The sequence below is a fragment of the Bos indicus x Bos taurus genome, chromosome 22 (assembly GCF_003369695.1).
Source record: "Bos indicus x Bos taurus breed Angus x Brahman F1 hybrid chromosome 22, Bos_hybrid_MaternalHap_v2.0, whole genome shotgun sequence".
NCBI lineage: Eukaryota > Metazoa > Chordata > Mammalia > Artiodactyla > Bovidae > Bos > Bos indicus x Bos taurus.
Window position 1 is genome coordinate 46,286,648 of NC_040097.1, and position 14,411 is coordinate 46,301,058.

The 14,411-nt window shown below is 46.5% G+C and overlaps 1 protein-coding gene across 11 annotated transcripts in view; it reads right to left on the minus strand.

Moving 5' to 3' along the window:
- TRAK1 (trafficking kinesin protein 1) overlaps positions 1-14,411 on the minus strand; it is a 100,982-nt gene that overhangs the window by 14,620 nt on the left and 71,951 nt on the right. For all 11 annotated transcript variants that reach the window (XM_027523151.1, XM_027523144.1, XM_027523145.1 and 8 more), the window contains 7 exons: positions 13,325-13,403; positions 12,221-12,351; positions 11,271-11,345; positions 10,599-10,736; positions 8,032-8,108; positions 6,359-6,595; positions 4,508-4,824 (listed from right to left, as the gene is read on the minus strand). In XM_027523151.1, the coding sequence (XP_027378952.1) occupies positions 4,508-4,824; positions 6,359-6,595; positions 8,032-8,108; positions 10,599-10,736; positions 11,271-11,345; positions 12,221-12,351; positions 13,325-13,403 (1,054 nt within the window). The remainder of the gene's footprint in view (positions 1-4,507; positions 4,825-6,358; positions 6,596-8,031; positions 8,109-10,598; positions 10,737-11,270; positions 11,346-12,220; positions 12,352-13,324; positions 13,404-14,411) is intronic.

Sequence of the window (14,411 nt, forward strand, 5' to 3'; positions counted from 1 at the left end):
CCCATTCCACAGATGAAAAAGCTGGCCACACTGAAAACATGCCAAACTCAACAGAGAGACTTTGCAAGTGGTGCTCAAGCATGAAAATGTAAGAGTCTTCCTGCACAAATAACCTCTCAGACTGTCACTGCTGGCTTCCTGAGGGCATCCTCTGTGAGGAGGGCAGGGATCCCTCCATGCTGCCCTGGGGAACATCAGAAAGGGGAACTAGGGAGGCCAGGAGCCAGCAGCTCAGGAGTCAAGATAAAAGAAGAGGGAAAGGCAGGCAGGCAGGCAGTGGGGCCAGGAAGCGGTCCAGGAATGTAACTGCGCTCTCTAACCCTCTGCTGTGCCCAGTTGAGTGCACTGCCTCCAAAACACTGCTACAAAATAATTTCTCATCGGATAGTCTCAGCCTAGGAGTCTTAAAAGAGTTTTGCAGATGGATGACTTGAAATCCACTTAAAACAGAAAAAAGTCATACACACTTTGGAGTTTATCCCGGCATTAAGTGTCACAAGTACAATAGCAACCTACTTAACTGGAATCTACTGAATAAAAATGGAAAATATTCTAAACGCAAAAAAGAAAAGAAAAAAGACCAAAGGTGCATATAATGAAATAAACCTGTCCATGGGATTCTAAGTCCTAGGTTCCATGGCACTATTTCTTAAAAAGATACCCTGTACAGAGACATGTCAGCAGGGCAGCTTGTTTTATATGTATCACCTCAACTCATTCCTCAAAACCACCCATCATGGTTAAGTATTATGACCCGCACTTTCACAGACAGAGGTTCACTGAAGTTACCTAACTTCCAAAGTCACTGAGTTAGTTGTAGCATAGCCAGTGTTCAGTGCTAAAGGCCTAGTTCTTGCCACAAACTCAGCCCACTTCCCTCCCCAAACCACAGGTCTGAAAACAAGCAAGGCCATCAGCATTCCAGCCAGGAACCTGGGCTCAATGAGAATCTGGAGGAATACACAGTGGGCAGTGGAACTTCCTCATGGGTGTCCAGGGCCTGCCAGGAGATGCAATGGGGTTTCTGGCCACTGGGGTTTCTCCTGCCACTCCTGGGGACCTCCATGCATAGTAATCCAAAATGGGCCCACTGTTTGTGTTCACTCTTCACACATCCACATTCCTGGTAACAAAATTGTACTGGGGAGAAATTTTAAACACAGAATTTTGATACCTAGCTTGGAGCAGCACAACCAGGGCTCAGAAGGAAGATGAGAAATCCCCAGGTGCAATGTGGCCACATCACCTCTACCTTTGGAAGGGGACAAAAGGCAAAGCAAACACACTGGAAAGTGAAGAACTGTGTCAAGGAAGTGTCGGGTCTCCCCATCCATCTGAAGAGGGTTCTAGACATTTACGATCCACCAGGAAAGAACTCAGTGGGGCTGGAGGTCTAGGCCCAGAAAAGAGTCCGGTGGGCCTCCATCTTCCATCTGTTTAACAGGCTGCCCCATTTTCCCCACCCCGTGCATGAGTCCAAGACACCAATGAGGCTACAGAGAGTTGCTATTTGGAGTTAAATAGCCTACAAAGTACACCGAGTTATTTGCATTCCCTGAAAATGCAGAGCAAGGAAATCTAGTGAGACTGCAGTGGAAAGATTATGCTGAAAGATGCATAATACTTGGCTTTTTACCCCACCTCCCATTACCATCACCTTCTCCCGCCCACATGTTAACGACGCTGGGGTCAGGCAGGCAAAGAGAGAAAATGTTGTGCTCCTAGTCAGCACCAAGATGAAGGCCTATGGAGCAGGGTGTGGATAGCGCAAAAACATAATTACAGTTACTACTCTTTTCCTTCTGTGTGCTTTCTTTCCACACCCCATTCTTTTAACTAAAAGGTTTTCATGTCACCAAAGGAGAAGAAGACTCAATCCATTTATGTCAGCAGGGCACCTGAGGCTTAAAAGTTAGAACTAAACTTGCTGGATAATGGACAGCTTGGAAGTGTGTGCTTTTCCCTAATTACATATTAACTTGTTTATTTGGAAATGCTATCTGGTTATAATTAGAAAGGAAGAGCAAAATAGAGGGGAAAAAAATACTGTCCGACTCATCGTTTTAATGCAGATATATCTCTCTCTAGGTTGAATGTTTTGTTTGTTCTTCACCTACTTAAAACGTGTAAGGTAAGGTGAAGAGACAAAACACCTAGCCCATCTATTTTGGCTGACACCAATGAGCAGATAGCAAGATTAATTAAACAGGTAAGGAAGACAGATGGAAGACATAGATTGGCTATCTGCTATGATCCCAGCCAACATTCTCCAGAGGCCTCGCCCCAGGTACATTTACCTGGGTCACTGGAGAACATGGGAATCCTATCAGCTTCTTGGTGGTCCAATGAAAAGGATGTAAGAACATGGCACCAGCACAACGCTAGTCGGTCTCAACACTGGTGAGGATAGCCTTTTTACCTGAGTTAACGGAACAGGGACAAGTTCGAGGCGCCTACAAGTTAATAAGTACCTAACAGATGCTGAGCATAATACAAAACACATCACGTTTATTCCTTGCCACAATCTTGTGTGGCAGATGTGAGCGCTATTTTACAGTATGGGAAACAGGGCTCAAAAAGGTGAAGTAACTTAGCCAGCACCACAGTTAGAGCTATAATGAACCCAGCATCAGGCATACTTCTATGTCATTACTCCATCATATCAAATTAAACACAGTAACACAAAAAGGTAATTGCAGAGGAAGAAAAAAAGTTGATTGTATTTTAAACAGTTAAGAAGTCAGAGGACTATAAAATGGAGCCAGAAGGATAGACTCTATCATGAGAATACCTTACAGCCCATATTGATAAGATATGACTTTTTAATGGTAGTAATACAGGTTCCTGGTGAACAGAGTTCTATAGATGAAATTTATCTTGCAAATCTAATGGGATTTCTTCTTATTCTATTAATTTATCATAGAAATACTGCTATCCATGTCACAAGACTAAAAGAGAAAAGAATGACTTGGTCAAAATAATTTCTTAAAAAAACTCTTCTAAAATATGCTTGGAAAACCAGTCAAAAACATATCCTTAGATGATCAATGAAACACAAAGTAAAATGTAGAAAGCAGACAAGATAGAGATGATAAATTCCAATGACCTTTGAGAGACAAAGGAGAAAAAAGAAAAGAAAGGCAAAAAGTAAAATTCCAGAAATGAAAAATTTTATTGAAAGAAAAACAGACATAATAGTGAATCAGAAAACAATCACCAAGCTTACAACTGAATAAATTAAATAAAAAAGGATGAGCTATCCCTCTTCTGAAATCTAAGAAGGACCTACATTATACAATTAGAAGTAATCATGAAAAAGAATGTTTGCCCACCCTCTTCCTTCCTTTTCAGAATAGGGGACCCAACATTTCTTGGATCTTTAACAAGTACAAGCTCATCTTACAGCATGCATCCTAACAGAGGTGACACTCCAGCCCCCACTCCAGGGCTGAAAACTGGTTCTTTTGGGGTGAATAACTGTACTCTTTTAAGGCACAGATACACGTATAATACATAAACAGTATATCTATCACATTAAATTTTCTGAGGGGATAGATTAGGAATTAATGTCTAAAATGGGTTCTTAAAGAAGTTGAGAAATACTGCCTTTACAGAAATTTTGATTTGGCTTTGCATTAGATATATAATACAGAATATAATACAGAATTAAAATATCTTCTCAAACTCCCATAGGTTTTCAAACTAAAGTAGGGGAAAAAATGAATATTACAAACACCTGATGGTTCTTAGCAGGGCAGTGATAAGTAAAGGGAACATACTTTATAATGCTGAAAGCAGAAAGAAAGAAAAGTGCTTCCATGAGTTTAATCATCTAGGGTGTTCCTGATACCTAAATCTGAATGGCCCCTGGAAAAGGTAGGCTTAAGGAGGTACAGAGCTCACTCTCCTTCACAGCCACCCCCTTCCCGGCCCCCAAACTGTGGAGGTCTAGAAGCCTTGCTCAGAACACTCTGCATCTGAAGAAAGCCACACCCTTTTTATTTGAAGATCAAAGCAGAACATGTGAGTCAACAAACAGGAAACTGCTTTCTCATGGCTACTGAATAAACAGCTTAAAACACCGTTTGCTTTGCACCCCCTCCCTGACACCTAATTTTCTGAAAAGTCAAAGCATCAATTCTCTACACTCCTCAGAGCCCTCTGACCTGACCTAACTGACTTCTGAGGATGTCAGGAGCGCCTCTGCCTTCCCTAACCGTTTGTATTTCAAAGATTCTGAATGCAAGAGAATTAGGAAACCAGGGCCAAACACGTTTTCTTTTCTTTGGCTTAGCTGATGGAGGTTAGTCTGGGCTGTATTTCCAAACCTGCAACGGGAGAGGTGGAGGCTGGGGCCCTCAGAGGAACTCAAACCAGCAGCGGGGGTGGCTATCGCGGAAGAAAAAGGAGTAGGCGTTACAGAGGTTGCCCGCTTTCCGGTGGTGGATCAGGGACCACAGGGAGTCGCTGAGGAGGGCAGAGAGGGGCCGAGGCCCCTTGTGATCACCTTCCAGCGGCTTGACGATCTGAAGCTTCTCCGGCAGGTAGGAGCGGCTGCTGAACGACATGCCGGAGAAACCGGTGAACTCAGAGAAGCGCGAGTGTGTGCCCAGGGACATGATGCTCTCGGTGGGCGTCAGGGAGCCGCTGAGCAGCTCGCCCTTCTCCGCCAGCTCCCTGAGCTTCCGCTCCTGCTCCTCCTCGAAGAACCTCCTCTCTGAGAGGTAGTTCTCCCGGCGGAGGGACAGCCGCCGCAGCGCCGTCTCCAGGTCGTGGGAGCCCGGGGTGCCCGGCGTGCCAGGCTTCTTACTCCGCTCCTCGTTTCTAGAAGGAGGGGAAACGGGGGTGAGCGCGGAGCAGCCAGCAGGGGGCGCTGGAAAAGCACTGTCCTTACTACTAGTTTCCGGGTGGCAGCTGGAACTTCTAAGGAAACCAAGGCAAGCGGCTGCTGCTGCTGCTGCTGCTAAGTTGCTTCAGTCGTGTCTGACTCTATGCGACCCCACAGATGGCAGCCCACCAGGCTCCCCTGTCCCTGGGATTCTCCAGGCAAGAACACTGGAGTGGGTTGCCATGTCCTTCTCCAATGCATGAAAGTGAAAAGTGAAAGTGAAGTCGCGCAGTCGTGTCCGACCCTCAGCGACCCCATGGACTGCAGCCCACAAGGTTCCTCCGTCTGTGGGATTTTCCAGGCAAGAGTACTGGAGTGAGTTGCCATTGCCTTCTCCAAGGCAAGTGGCTAAAGGTAGGCAAAAATGGGGAAACGAATGCCTGTCCAGAAGAACAATTCCCTCTGTTGGTTTTTTCTTCCTCAGGGAGGTGAGGAGGGGCTACTAAGGTGCAAGGAAAACTTGCAAACGCTACATAATAAACCCAGCCCCTACAAACATCTCCCTTGTGACACCTTGGGAAGAAACCTTCTTCAGGCTGCAATTCCTGGTCTCCAACAGGACAGTTGGCTCCAGGGATGCGCCTTTTTCTTCTTGAATTTAGGGATCTGAGAGCTCTAAGAGAGTTCTGATCTAAGCTAGTGGTTATCAGTGTGGAGGAGGCGATATACAGGCAGGGGATTAAGAGGTACCAGTACTTTGTATAAAATAAATAAGCTACAAGGATATATTATACAACACAGGGAATATAGCCAATATTTTATAATAACTATTAATGGATTATGATCTTTACAACTGTGAATCACTATATTGTACATCTATAACTTACATAACATTGTTCTGCAACTATACTTCAGTAAGAAAAATAATAATAATTAAGTCCAAAAAACCCTCAGAGTTCTGATCAAGAATTTTCCAACTATCTGACTCATAGGTCAGAAAAACCAATTTTGTTAAGTCATAGGAAAAGGATGGACAATGAGGGTTGGGGTGGGGCTCCTGCAGGGCTTGAGGAGCAGAGGGAGAGACCACCGCCAAGAAGGACCCACCCCAGGCATGCAGAGTGTGGTAGGCACTTGCCAGACACGCTGCACCCTGCTTTCTGAAGCAAACCAGAATTCTGGTCGTGAGACAGAGCCTGAGTCCTCCTCAGTCTTTCAGAATCCAAGCTACAAAGGGGTTCATGAAATAAATGCCTAGCAGATAGACATTAACATAAAAAAAAATATTCATTTAAACTCCCCTCCAACATTTTATAGAAAAGCTGACTTCTGGCGTGTCCTGTTACACCCCTTTAAACTGGTTAACATAACAGCATCAAGATAAGCATTAGCTCAGCCGGTTGGTGCAACAAATTTGAGAACTGAAAGGTCCACACTTTTCAGGCCTCCCTCTTCTGATGACTGGAACTGTGTTCACTCACCCCCTACCTATCCCCCAAACAGAAAGATAAAAGTCCCTGGCTGGCTCACCCCAGCTCGGCTGACTCTGTTTCCAGGATGATGCTGTTGGTCTTGTTGTCCAGGACCACGTTGCTGACGTCGCTGCCGTAGAAGCTGGACCGGGGGGTGCTGACGCAGCTGGACAGGAGGGAGTTCATGGCTGAGGACTGGTTGGAGCCAGGGATGTTCATGGGGGACGGGGTCAGAGACCGCTGCTTGACGACCTGGTTGATGTTTCTCACGGTCTCAAAGACTCGTTTCTGGTGACTAGGGAGAATGCACAACATCATCCAAGACTAAGCAGTTGTAGGAATGACCCTGGAGTTCAACCCTCCCAACCCTATTCACTGAGGACCCAACAGGCAGCAGGTCCACTGTGACCCCCAAGCAACCTGCCACCCTGTACCTTCCATATGTTTCTTAGGGTGTTGGGTGGAATTCAAGAGATTCAACGCCCACAGAATTCAAGGCTTCACTACATGGTTGTGTCCTAAAGGTGATGCTAGCAAGAGTGATACTGCCTCCTACTTCCCCTAAGCTTGACCTACAAACATATTTAACACTAACTTTTGTCTCCCACCTACTTTTCTTCTTGATAGTCTCTAGAATGCAAACTTCAGGAGGGCAGTGTTTACTGCTCAGCATATAGCAGGGCTCAGAACATTTTTATAGAATGAGTCTTTGTCAACCATTCATATTTTTTAAAAGAGTAAGACTTCAAGTTAGTCTTAAACGTCTATAATGAGATGATAAACACTAGACGAGTCTCTTTTCCGCCCCACCCCCCCACCGGAAACTGCCATCTCTAAGAGCAGAACTGCACTGATGTTCACTTGTTCCCTTTTAAGGAGAAAACGGTAGGTGTGTTTCTGTAATGGCTGCTTCTTTTTGGGTTGCAAAGGGCTTCAAACATGCACTGAGGTTTAGGGACACTGGTTGCTCCCGGGGTTCCAAGTTCTGTCTATGGCATTTGGATACAGAGAAAACTTGATTAAATCAAACTCCAGGTTTCTTACACCTCTAAGCAGGTCAAGTGCAAGGTCTCAAGTTAGCAAGAGAGATGATAAAGGCTGACACCCCTAAAGGTATGCAGAAAGGAAATGGAAGCCTTGCTCACACCTTCCCAAAGAGCCCTCTGTACCTCACACATACATGCATGTGTGCTCAGTCGTGCCCGACTCTTTGTGACCCCACGGACTGTAACCCACCAGACTCCTCTGTCTATGGGATTTTCCAGGCAAGAACACTGGAGTGGGTCGTCATTCCCTTCTCCAAGGGATCTTCCTGACCCAGGGATCGAATCCGAGTTTCCTGTGTCTCCTGCATTGGCAGGTGAATTCTTTACCACTGAGCCACCTGGGGAGCCCTTCTCTGTATCTCATACTGCATCTTATTTTTCTTTCCTTAACAGATGTTAAAAATATTTTAAAGTAATGTTTTCCATCAAAAAGAAAGATAAAAGTGAGTGGGGGTGTCAAGACAGAGCCTGTGTGACAAGAGATGGGAAACACATCTGTCCTTCCCCAACTTTCCACAAGTTCATAATATGTATTTAAAACCCAACCAGAGGAGCCAGTTGGAAGGAGGATGTTGTTGTTGGCTTCATTCTCTAACTTCCCTTAATATGGATCATCTGTGGAAGGACCACAGTGCACTTTGGTGCCCATCCCACAGCCCCTGGGAGCTGAGAACCAAGGCCTTACGCAATGTCTGGCGACTCCGACTCTTCCAGCTGCAACTCCTTGCGCATGGTTCCCTCGATCTCCGCCGCCAGGGAGTCCTGGGAAAAGCCGGGAGACACACAGCGAGTGAGCAATTCAAGTGCTCTGTCTCTGGAAAAGAATACGAGTGTGTGGCCCCTGCAAGGGTGGCCAGGGAAGAGACAGCAGCCAGGTGCTCCAGGGGAAGGGAGACGAGAGCAGGTAAGCACATGGGGAGCTCCGTCCAGCCCTCCAAAAGGGGACTTCAGAGTAAAGAGTCAGGAGATGAAGGAGAAAAAAAAAGACAAGCTAGTGGGAAGTAAGGTCCAAGGGTGGAGGCGAGGAGGGGAGTGCTGGACGCTATGGATTAGGCGATGAAGCATCAGAATGATGTTTATAAATGAATGACATAATCAGGATTAAAGAGGAAGCCAGATATATTGAGTTAATCACTAAAATGTTAATAACAGTAAGTGTGATAGAGTAACTGGTAACAACTGTCGCTCTGAGCAGGAGATTAGCACAGGTGGTATTTTGGGACATCTGTGGCAACTGACAAGTGCTATTATGATAAGACCTGTGAATTTGATGGATGACAAAGTCCCAGAGATGACTGTGCTGCTGTGCTTGTTACCGCAGCTGCTGTGGTTTGTTACCTACCTTCATAAGGGAAGGAAACACCAAGTGCAATTAGGGATTAATGAACAGAAAAAATAAAATCTTCCTCTGAAGTTCACAGGCCCCCTGAATCCTGTCTGTAGATCCCAGATTAAGAACTATTGCCATAAGGTGAGAGAATTGGGGACATACTTGAGAAAAACTGCTACTCACTGTTTTATTCAGCAGTTAGAAGGGGCTGGGAGCAAGGGAAGCAGATCCGAGTGTTCTGCTCCAGAAGCATGGGCATGATGCAAGCTTTAGATTGCCTTAAATACTTTTCATGCATAATGCACTTTATAAATAGCCGTCTTCAAAAACTGAGCTCTGCCAACAGCAGAAAAAGGCAAACAAAAGCTCCACCTCAGCAAATAATACAAGCTGAAACTCAGTCTCTCAGAAAGAAATCCATGTAGACCTTCAACTCAGCTTTGCTTGTGGCATGGTTTAGTTTTAAAATACATCTGTCCTTGAGAGCGGGGAACGCAGGAGGGTGAATCCCAGGAATACAGGAAACAAGATGGCCCCAGGAGACGAGAAGCCGGGAAGAAGGAGAAGCGAGGCAGGGGATATACAAAGCCACATGGGGCGTCTGTGAGCCGAGCGTAGTGAGTGCGAGATCAGCGGATTCGGGGGACAGAATGTCCTTGGCTGCCTTCACTGGGATCACTGAATCACCCATGTGCTCCTGGGAAAGGTGACTGCTGATGTTGTGTCTTTCTTTTTGGTTTTCCTTAGATTTCAGTCAGGCTGAGAGAGAGTTCCAGCCTGACTTTATATGTGAAATCAGAGGAGAAAAAAGGAGACTATGATTTAGGAAAACTGGGCCAGACAGCAAGGGGTCGGGGTAACAACATCAGCAATGGGGTGGAGGTAGGGAGGAATAAGAGCCCCGAGTAAAGGCCAATTCAAAAGGGACCAAGTTTCACAAATATTTATACAGCCCTCCATGCCTGTCTCATTTTAGGGGGCTTTTCCTCAAAAGTTATTCTCTTCTCAGAGAGAACTGGTATTTCATCAAACCATTGAAACAGAGCCTGGAAACTTCTTGGTGGTTGGTTTTTCAGTCTGTGATTCAGCCACCCAGATCTAATGTCTAGTGAGGACCTGTGACTCTACCACATGCCAAGCACTGTGCCAGGTGCAGAGTATTAAAGAGAGGGAAAGAGGAAACAGAAAATAAGACACGGGCCCCCACCTTCAAGGGGTCCTAGTTTGACAGAAGAAGATAAAATGAGAAAGTTCCCCAACCAAATATCACTGGGAAATGACCAGCAGAGGGGCTCTACCCTGTGCCACCCAACCACCCCTACCCAGGGAGAGGTCAGCCTCCTGGAAAGCCCTCTTCTCAACCACATTCCCCTAAGGAATAAACATGAAGCAGATCAGGCCAGAGCTAAAAAAAATAAGATTGTGGGGAAATAATATAAAAAATATAAAAATACTGCACAGAGCACAAAGGGAAATATTTTTTCATATTACAGATACCAGAACTAGTTGGGAGAGTTGTTAATAAGCATACAAAGAACTAGTAGAACCAGAAGGCAACTTAAGAATTCTGGAATGCACTTGGGGGCCCAAATAGCACATACTCTACAGAAAAAAATAACGTAGAAATAGCATCTTCCAAATATCTGAGGTGCCTACAAAATCCATTTCCTACTAAATTTATCTTCTAAGGGCAGGGGTAAAAAAGATAGACTCAGAGGGATGGAAAATAAAGAACCAACTTGTCTCATGTGGTTAAGAAGCTACTGGCTGGGCTCACAAGCCCTCAATTTGGATCCAGATCCAAGCTGTAAAAGGGAGAAGCCAGCCACCCGTAGACTCAGCTCCAGACCTGCCCTCCTCCCAGGAGCGCCTGCTAGCCTGAGGGTGGGAGGCGGGTGGCCAGGCGGCAGGCGGGCACTCACCATGGGAAACAGGCCCAGCGAGTGGTAGCGCCGGGACGTGGTGTTGGGCATGGTCTTGTTCCGGAGGTTCTTGAGCTCCTCCTGGGCCTCGTGGAGCATCTCCATGCACTCCGCGTACTTGTCCTCCAGCTCGCGCAGCTGCAGGAGACCAGGAAAGAGCAGAGAGGGCTGGAATGGTGAGACCAGGTACCTCCCACGAGCCCGGAAGACCCAGGATCACTAACAGATGTCCTGGCCCCCCAGCAGGACCAGCTGTCCTGTGGCCTGAGGCCAAACAGTCCTCAAGGCATGGTTTCTCTAGAACTTGGGGAAGGCTTGCAGACTCAGAAATCTCCTGAGACAAAACAAACAAGAGGGCAAACCATCACTCCCTCATTTCCTGCCACATCTTTGAATGGGGTTCCTTCTGCACACCATGTTCGGTGTCCTCTCCCTTATTGGAATGTTTGTCAGGAGCCCGTGCACGCCAGGCTCCAGGCTGGTGAACAGCCCAGCCTCCCAGGTGCTCGTGACCAGCGTCAGTGGAACTGGGAGCTGCCTTAGGAGTAAGAATGACATTCAATTCATAATCAAAACAGTCGCTAAGAAGGATGGGACCCACAGCCTGTCAGAGGGAGGCTGATGCGCCCCAACTGGGATGGGGGCCTTATGAAATGAGGGAGAGCCACTCACCTCGGCCGTGAGCTGCCGCTGAGCATCCTTGGCAGCCCCCAGGTGCTGGACGAGTTCTTCATTTTCCACTGCACACTAGAGTGTGGCAAAGGGAAGTCAGCTTCTCTTTTAAGACACTTAGCAAAGTCTAACATTTTCCCTCTTATTAACTGATCCATATGATCCTATCATATATCCACAAGGAGATTTTTATCTTATACTGGAGTAAAATTTTGTCTTTCAGTTTTGAAGGCAACGTCTTTCCTGTGTCTGTATTCATTCCCTATTGCCCACCTCCACATCCATAGTTGGGCTTCCCTGGTGGCTCTGGGAAGAATTCTGTAAAGAATCAGCCTGCCAATGCAGGAGATGCGGGTTCGATCTCGGGAAGATCCCCTGGAGAAGGAAATGGCAACCCACTCCAGTATTCTTGCCTGGGAAATCCCCTGAATAGAGGAGCCTTGGTGGGCTACAATCCCTGGGGTTGCAAAGAGTCAGAGATGACTTAGCGACTAAGCAAGAACTTCCATAATCACAGCTGCTTTTTGGAAGTCTTTCACCTTGAGGTTCTAGCAAAGGCCTGACGTGGGAAACAATTGGTTTTTTGCTGCTTCATCTTAAATCAAATGGGGACATTGTTCTGTGCAGAACATACAGGTGCCCTGTGTAAGGAGAAATGCTAACCTAGATGATTTATACCTTAAATTCCCAAACTCTCTATTTATAGCACCTTTACATGTCTTAATGAATTCTATTCATTTGCAGATTCTTCTTAGGAAAACAGATAGTGATAAATATAATCCCCTTGCCAATTCAGGGTAACCAGTTTTATGCTATTGAATCTGCTAAGCTTTAACAAAAGTTCTCAATGGACAGCACAATTTCCTAAAATATGAATCCAAAGGGCACTGTCTTTGGGGTAAATGGCCCCCTTCTTGATCTCAGAACTGTCAGAGAAACAGAAGCCTTACAGCTTTCGCCTTCTTCTGCAAATCAACTATTTGGGAGAGGAGGTGTGTGATCTCTTCCTGCTGGCGAGCAGCATCCTCTGTCTTCTTGGCCAGTTCCTCAGAGATGCTGGCAATCTGTACGTTGGCGTCCCCTTTGACCAAGAAACAACAATCACAAGAAACAGAGACAATGGTTTCTTTGTGGTTTGTACAAGGAAAAAAAAAAGTCATTATTACAAGACAGGGGGAGAAGTGGAGAGGGTACATGATGATGAGCTTGGAGGGAGAGTCCCCATCTTCCTCCATGGGCTTGGTCTGTCCTGAGGAGGAACCAACCCCTAGCTGTGGCTCCTAGGGTCAGAATGGGAGCCTCACCTCACTACCTAGAGTTACCTCCCCAGAGAAAATCAGGCAGGCTTTGGCGGTCAGCCCGGAGGCACCACACCAAACAGAAGGCGACTCTGACCAATTCCACGTGTTCTATACAAACACATCACCAGTGACAGGGGCTCCTGCTGCACTTTGTTCTAGAAAGGAACTATTGTGTGCATAACACAATTCCCCTGGGTGTTTTCAGCCCATATTCAGAGCCATAACTCATTTTACTAGATTTAAACATAGGGTGTGTTTCACTGATATTTTGCTGACGCTCAAAATATTCTGTTTGCCTTTTTGTCTGATCTTAATGTGTAAACTTATCATGGAGAGGGTGGGGGAAGGCACATAATATTTGCAAAGCTGAGAACTCTGCCTCAAGGTTCACACATCAAATGACTAGAAAGTTATTTTTCCACATCTCCAGTTCAGGACTCTAAAGCTGGACCTAATTTAGCCATTAAATAACCAAGATTCCTGCAGAAAGCCACAATGAAAATTAAATAGCCATTTTGGTGAGAGACTGAGAATGTATGGCTGACAACCTCCCACCCAGTTTGTTGTAAATGAGGGTGAGGAGTGTCACACAAGATCAGGGGAGGCCTCTAGTGTTCAGGAAAAAAATGTTAATGAACCCAGGCTGGCAGGAAGACCACATTCTGTCAAGTGATGCAAATCCATCCAGTCTTAACGACAGCCGATGGGAAAAGTAAAAGGTGGGGGACAGGAGAGGCAGGGGGCGGGCCATACTCAGCTCCTTCACACAGTCGTTGACCAGCTGCTGCTCTTTTTCTTCGTAGGTGATGGTCTCCGTCTTTAGCTGGCAGGCCTGTGGACAGGGCTCAGGTCAGAGGCCCCACAGTCACACCTGGACAGGCCAGGTGAGGCAGCAAGGGCTAACCTGGGTCTGGAATGCTGCCCTTCAGCATCTCCCCAGCTGTCACCATTGCGCCCTCAGATACAGAAAGTCAATCCCAACCACTAGAGGGCACCACGCAAAGCAGTTACTGAAACTGTGAGCCCCTCTATTAAGTCCACTTGTCTGTTCATGTGTGTCTGTCCGGGCTCACAGTCACGGATCCCTTTGTGACCCAAAACAGCCTATGACACATCCCTACCTACAGTGGGCATTCTAAGGATAAGCCCCACAATAAGAAGCGTTAACAATTATCACACCTGCTATGTGCTAGGTATGGTCCTCTGAGGTTCACAAGTGGGAATCTGTCCTGCTGTTTTCAGGGGAGCCAAAACAAGATACAATATGAAAGCACTAATGTTCAGAGACCTAGGAGCTATGCTTGGACTCTGGATGGCTTTGCTCCTGGGTGTAAAGGTGGGAAGATGGAGATCTGAAGGCTCCAAGAAAATGCCCCAGGTAGAGAGGTATCTCTGAGCTCTCAGGTCCTGGCCCCAGAGACATCACCGTCCTAAAAGCTAGGTGGAAGAGTCAGAATCTATGGCTGGGATCAGATTCCCTCTGCTTGCTTTATGTGACAACTCCAACAGAGGGCCCACGGACTGTGCCTGGGGCCAGAGCATTTACTTAGGGTGGATGCTGGAACTCAGAATGGGGAAAATTGGACTGGAGTCTTGGTTCAGCTGCTGGCTGGCAGAGAAAGCTTGGGTAACTCTCTTGATCACTCTGGGTTTATGTCTCTTATCAGTAAATGAGGGGCTGAAAGAGATGAGGGCTAAGAGACATGACCCTTTTCTCAGGCATAAGAGCATCTTGTTAAGCCCAGACATGAGGCTCTTTGCAATAAGTGAGGCAAGTTCAAGGTGACAGGTGGTCTGCCATATTGAGGGACTTTGGGGAGCCCTGGGCCAGCTTAGGTGA